We start from the raw sequence: 7,212 nt of genomic DNA on the forward strand, positions 1-7,212 counted from the left end.
TCTTTATTTGTCCCTTTAAATTTCTTTTATTTCTTTAATTTGATTTATATTTATTGAGCCACCTTAATGTTGTTTATAATTGTATGATCATTGTTGTTATTATTTTGTTCATATGACCGTTAGGATTTTTTATATTGTTCTTTTTATTCCCTTTTGTTCTTATTTGTTTACGAACTAAACGCACTTTGTCCCTAAATTCTACTGCAGTATTTTCGTTAAGTTTTTTGTTTGTTTGGAATGTAACAGTTAGTAAATATACATAACAGAAAGAAATTTGTAGGCTCAGTATTTACTGGCTTTAATATTAAAGTTTAGTTTGTTGGGGACAAAGACTGCGGTAAGTGGTTCATATTTATATAAATATTATTTTTGTAATAATTTAAATTTTTTATTAGAAATAAACGTTTACACCCTTGCATCATAATTTTAAACAAATTTGTGGTTCTTTTTGGGTGTTTGTTAAACTCGCTGTCCTCAACATAAGGCTCAAGTCGCAGCCAGCGACATACACAATGTAAGGTTTTATACCCACTATTCTCTGAAGTTTTTCCTAACACTTACCATTTCATTAACATTACAGTTTAGAGTCCTTCTAACCATCCTACCGAGGTGGTTTAAATTCAGGGATTATGTCTTTTAGAAAAAAATACTAAATCGGTCCTTGAAAGATTTCGTTCTTCAGCATTTTTCATGTCCATCAAGTCCTTTAGGGTAGAATAGTCGATTTATTCGAAAGTGATGCTCCTTAATCTCGGAAAATATCGGGTAATAATAGAATATAATCATTATGCTAACTTCAGCAGTAGTTGAGACCTAGTCTTTTATTATTATTAAGATATATCACAGATAAATCCTCCATATTAAAGGTAGAAGAGTCGATTTATCCAAAAGTGACGCTCCTTAATCTCGAAAATATCGGGCAATAACATAGTATAATCATTATGCTAACTTCGGCAGAAGTCGAGACGTAGTCTTCTATTATTATTAATGTTGAGGATATGTTTAAGATATATCGCAGATATCTCCTCCATATGTAAAGGTAGAATAGTCTATGTATTCAAAAGTGATGCATCCTAATCTTGAATCAGTTCTAGTTCTAATTCAGTTCTAGTTCAGTTCTAGTTCTAATTCAGTTCTAGTTCAGTTCTAGTTCAGTTCTAGTTCAGTTCTAGTTCAGTTCTAGTTCAGTTCTAGTTCAGTTCTAGTTCAGTTCTAGTTCAGTTCTAGTTCAGTTCTAGTTCAGTTCTAGTTCAGTTCTAGTTCAGTTCTAGTTCAGTTCTAGTTCAGTTCTAGTTCAGTTCTAGTTCAGTTCTAGTTCAGTTCTAGTTCAGTTCTAGTTCAGTTCTAGTTCAGTTCTAGTTCAGTTCTAGTTCAGTTCTAGTTCAGTTCTAGTTCAGTTCTAGTTCAGTTCTAGTTCAGTTCTAGTTCAGTTCTAGTTCAGTTCTAGTTCTAGTTCAGCTCTAGCTCAGTTTTAGTTTAGTTTCTAGTTCAATTCTAGTTCAGTTCAGGCTGAACTCTTTATTTACTAGATCTTTTTCCCTTGGTCGCCTTAAACATTGAAGGTGCCAATAACTACTTGTTAATATCGGGGCTCTTCAGAGGGGAGTTCTGTATCATGCTGTGGAATTTGGCCGTGACCACTCTACTAACTAAACTGTATAATTGGATAATTAACACTGTCGCCTACGCAAACGATATTGTAAATCCACTTACATGGAATTTGGTTCTTTTCACTGGGAGGTATAAAATTCAAATTTTACACTAAAATTTAATGGAATTTGTATGAAAACTACGAATCACACAAAATTCATTACGATATGATAAAGATAGTAAACAAGAAATCTGTACATTCAGAATCGGATATATAAAGACAAAAGATCTATTGTTGTAAGAAGGCAGTTATAAATAGCCTTCAAATTACCTACGAATACCGGATATTTCTAAACGAGATAGTAAGAGATAATGCAAGTGTCATCCAAGCGTATAATTCATTATATATATATCACACAATATATCGATATATTACATACGGATATACAAAAGTGACCATTAAAAAATTATATACAGAAAATCGGAATATTATTATTAAATTAAATGAGTTATATAATTTAATCTTTAATGTCTTTATTTACTATTTCAACTAAAACTCATTATAACAAAATGATTTATCACAATTTAGAACTAAATACTATTAAACTAATTCAAGCCTTTCTCAAATTTTTCAGAACTAATCATATCAATAACACTGCCTCTGGCGATTTGAGGCGACTTTCGGGCATAGGCTATTAGCAATTTATAAGGCGAATTAAATTTGCTGTCTAATTCATTGGAATGATGATCTAGTTTTAAATCTAAACTGGTAACGGTATTTATAAAATCATCCATAAAGGTGTCATGCAAATTTAAAGGCATACGTTCCAGGAAAGGGCAAACTGCTTTGACATTGTCTGTAATGTTGAAAATAAAGATTGGAAACTTAATTTTTTAAATCAGAAAGTATGACTAAGTTTACCTTTAAGGATTTCTAAGCCCTCATAAACATATACTTTATGTTTTAACTCGATATTTACAATTGAAAATCCCACCTCCTTAAGCATAGCTGAGAATTCCGTTTTCGGATCTTTGGAATAGTGAAGAGGGGAGATAAATTGATCTACATCTTTCATATAGGTTGACCATTTCGTAGATTTACTTAACAGTTTGTAAACATCAAAAATAGGATTAGAGGCCAAAAATACTAAAAGACAATCACCACCCTCGGCCTTTAAAAGATTATAAATGTTTTGCAAAGCTTGTCTGTAATAGAAAAGATCATTATTGAATAATAACATTATTTAAATTCTCTTTTCATATATAAAATTACCTTTGATTTTGTATCCAGTGTAGACAATAGAACGAGGTAACATGATCAAATTGTTCTTTCATATCATTAGGTATATCATTCTTCGTGCCGATATCCAATACTCTAAAATCACATTTCTCATGTGTGTAGTAACAGTTTTTAGCGTAATTCACCATTTTGGGAGAAATATCTGAACCCACAATTCTCTCAAATTTAGGTGGCATAATGTTATAAATAAAATCCATTAAAACATCCCCAGAACCGGAACCAACATCTAACAAAGCATCAGTGCCATCTAAACGCCATTGCAATATATTGGCATATTCCTTTATGATCTGCTCAGCATCGTGTCTTTGGACTTGATTTGCTCTATGATATAAACAGGCTTGATTCATTTCGATTTATGATATTTTTAGAAAATGTGTAACTAAGTTTCACAATGCTTCCTACTCGAACTTTGAATGGGTTATGTTTTGCTTTATTTGAAATTCTCAGGTTTATATACAATTCATTGGACTTATTTTGTGTATTTCTGGTTACAAAAATAATACAAATTTCTATTGTTAAATTAATTATTCATAAGTGCAAGCAGGCTGTATTCAAATGTTTTATAAATACATTTTTTAAGAATAGTGAGCTAATGAACAGCATTTAGCTGGGTATTCATATGGGAAATTCACAGACAGTTTGACAACTTATTTAATTCTATATTTAGCTAACGCTTAGAAGATTTATTTATAGCGGAACCAACTAATATTAGACCTACGAGTACATAATAGACTTCTTTTAAGTTTCATTGTGTTTTATATATTTTGAAAACATTACATATTAAGAAATGAAATGTTGTGAGGTCATTAGTATGAATGAGTGTAGCTACAGTTCTAGGATAGTATGGGGAAGCTCCATAAGATATAGCTTATATTTAAAACCAATAAAGAATGATACCCTAGGTCAGTATTGACCGATCCTCACGAGAGAGTAGTACAACATCAGAGTATTGAACAATCAGAGTTTAGATTCGTTTGACACCCATTCGTCGATCATGTTCGATATCGTGCCGAGAGGAATATGAATATCCTCTTTCATAATTGGCTCTCTACGATCGAGTTAGGAATTTTGTGAGATGCAACACTGTTCACGTAGATGTTAATGATCAATGTCTCCTGATTTAGTTCTCAAAAATTTTCCATATGTATCGATATTGTTAATTTCAGTTTGGAACAGCTATCTAGCAGTTATTATGTAAACAAATGGAGACCAAAATAACAGCACAGAACCCATAACAGCTATCTAGCCATTAGAATAGACAGAGAAGATCAGAGTTTGCAGCTCAGTTTTCACTTTATTGTATTCATATTCCGAGGGCTCTGTCAAAGTTTGGTATATGTAGTCCAAAAATGTATTGCTTAGGTTTTATACGATAGTCCCATGTTCAATTCGAGCTTGCCTCAATGCGTCTGATTATCGGAGTTTTTGTTTAGGTTTCCATTGTTTTCTATCAGAAAAGTTTACCATAGATTAGTATAGGTCTTAAATACACAATGTAAGGTTTTATACCCACCATTCTCTGAAGTTTTTCCTAACACTTACCATTTCATTAACATTACAGTTTAGAGTCCTTCTAACCATCCTACCGAGGTGGTCTAAATTTAGGGATTATGTCTTTTAGAAAAAAAATAAATACTAATTCGGTCTTTGAAAGGTTTCGCTCTTCAGCATTTTTCATGTCCATCTAAGTCCTTTAGGGTAGAATAGTCGATTTATTCGAAAGTGATGCTCCTTAATCTCGGAAAATATCGGGTAATAATAGAATATAATCATTATGCTAACTTCAGCGGTAGTTGAGACCTAGTCTTTTATCATTATTAAGATATATCACAGATAAATCCTCCTTCTACCTCCAGGTAGAAGAGTCGATTTATCCAAAAGTGACGCTCCCTAATCTCGGAAAATATCGGGCAATAACAGAGTAGAATCATTATGCTAACTTCGGCAGTAGTTGAGACCTAGTCTTCTATTATTATTAATGTTGAGGATATCTTTAAGATATTTCACAGATATCTCCTCCATATGTAAAGGTAAAAGAGTCGATGTATCCAAAAGTGATGCTTCCTAATCTCGAAAAATATCGGGCAATAACAGATGATCATGCTAAGTTCGGCAGTAGTTGAGACTATGATAGAGTGTCCACTGTAGAAACTTATATGTAAGACATATAGAGGTACAAGATCTCGATGATTTCATAAGGTCGATCCTCTCATTGCATCTGTCCTGGATAATTTATTGCTTCTATATGCATAAATACTCACATATATCTCCCTTTATCAGTTAGTTAACAGCAAGTTCTTCTGTCTGAAGTACACTACAATAACTAGGATGTGCAAATGATAACTTAATACAATCCTCTTGAAGACGTCAGTGTAATTTATTGCTTCTATATGCATAAATACTCACATATATCTCCCTTTATCAGTCAGTTAACAGCAAGTTCTTCTGTCTGAAGTACACTACAATAACTAGGATGTGCAAATGATAACTTAATACAATCCTCTTGAAGACGTCAGTGTTAACTTTCGTTACAACAGTAGCTGTGCCAGAATCCAGTACAAATTAATCCCGTTACGGAATCTAAGAATATATTTACCAAAGTACGGTTTAGTAACGCAGAAATTAAATTCTTTAATAATTATGGAATGATCACGAATTACAAGCATTCAACCTGATCGCAGAGTAAAGGACCAGTTGAGTCGCCATTAAGTCAGCCGGTAACCAGTTTAACATCGTTAGAAGTACTATTTTTGGCGTCGTATTTAGTTCTCCCTAGTTAAGGATAGCAACATGTTTTAAAGTGCGCTAATTTGCTATTCAGTATGATATGTGCATCCATGTCACTATATTAATACACCATGGAACTATAGGGCTTGACAACCTTCTTGTGAATCGGGTTAATTCTCAGATTTCTTTCATGTATAGGTAGGTAGGCCTTTAAGAATGAATACCACTAATAACTCTTTTCATTCTTTGGAAATGTATTATGATTTCATTAGATCATGACCTTTTCAGATCGCTATTCTCAGACTTTGAAGATTTGCAGGATTGCAAAGTACTTAATATTTCACTCAAAAATATGGGTATATTAATTCTCAAAAGTCTGAGAACAGCGTTCAAAAAAAAAAAAAAAAAAAACAAAAAGTTTGTATCCATAAAAACTGGATCTGTTAGATATTAATTAGAGTAATTCCAGAACATGACTCCGTCGACTAGTATACTGTGAATAGCCTAAATATTTTTCCCTTGTAAAAATGATTATATTTCAAAATTTCATTCATAATTCTAATATCTTAACGAAAAAATGTATTTACGTAAATTATTTCTATAGATATTCATTGTCTGGATCTTTTTTGAACTTGAACTTGAATATATTTATTTTAGCATCATGATCATAGTATAAATATCGTATCGTATATCTCTAAGGTTGAGTCTTACTTCAATGTGTGTGTAATATTCAAATTATAAATTTTCAAAATCATATAAGGTCGCTGATCTCTGAGTAGGTAAAAAGAATAAGACGTTGAGAACGTTAGAAAATTTATTAAAAATTACTAAAAATAGTTCAATGACCGACCTGCCTTAAGTGAAAATCTATTACTTGACGAAATTTTCAAAATCTACATATATGATTTTTCAAAGTATGAGGAAATATTTATTTTTAGCTAGAGATTGTAAGGAGGAGCTAAAGAGAGGAGTGTGTAATAGGGGTGCAATACAGGTATGGAAAATTTAGTATTTTAGAACTTGTAGTTCACATAGTAATCAATAGACCCGTCTGTAAAATAGTTAAAGTATAGTCTATAGTCTAGTCTATAGTCTAGTCTATAGTCTAGTCTATAGTCTAGTCTATAGTCTAGTCTATAGTCTAGTCTATAGTCTAGTCTATAGTCTAGTCTATAGTCTAGTCTATAGTCTAGTCTATAGTCTAGTCTATAGTCTAGTCTATAGTCTAGTCTATAGTCTAGTCTATAGTCTAGTCTATAGTCTAGTCTATAGTCTAGTCTATAGTCTAGTCTATAGTCTAGTCTATAGTCTAGTCTATAGTCTAGTCTATAGTCTAGTCTATAGTCTAGTCTATAGTCTAGTCTATAGTCTAGTCTATAGTCTAGTCTATAGTCTAGTCTATAGTCTAGTCTATAGTCTAGTCTATAGTCTAGTCTAGTCTATAGTCTAGTCTATAGTCTAGTCTATAGTCTAGTCTATAGTCTAGTCTATAGTCTAGTCTATAGTCTAGTCTATAGTCTAGTCTATAGTCTAGTCTATAGTCTAGTCTATAGTCTAGTCTATAGTCTAGTCTATAGTCTAGTCTATAGTCTAGT

The 7,212-nt window shown here is 32.1% G+C and overlaps 1 protein-coding gene across 1 annotated transcript; it reads right to left on the reverse strand.

The window, feature by feature from the left end:
• Window positions 1-2,180: 2,180 nt before the first annotated feature.
• On the reverse strand, window positions 2,181-3,298 carry LOC119607319 (juvenile hormone acid O-methyltransferase). Its single transcript, XM_037961182.1, has 3 exons — window positions 2,864-3,298; window positions 2,513-2,796; window positions 2,181-2,447 (listed from the first exon to the last, which is right to left on the reverse strand). The coding sequence occupies exons 1-3, from the start codon at window positions 3,235-3,237 to the stop codon at window positions 2,197-2,199; spliced, it is 909 nt and encodes a 302-aa protein (XP_037817110.1). The 5' UTR covers window positions 3,238-3,298; the 3' UTR covers window positions 2,181-2,196.
• Between the last annotated feature and the right edge of the window lie 3,914 nt (window positions 3,299-7,212).

The sequence above is a fragment of the Lucilia sericata genome, unplaced genomic scaffold (genome assembly GCF_015586225.1).
Source record: "Lucilia sericata isolate MDLA Ls3-8-SP2 unplaced genomic scaffold, ASM1558622v1 Contig000687F_arrow, whole genome shotgun sequence".
Taxonomy (NCBI): Eukaryota; Metazoa; Arthropoda; class Insecta; order Diptera; family Calliphoridae; genus Lucilia; species Lucilia sericata.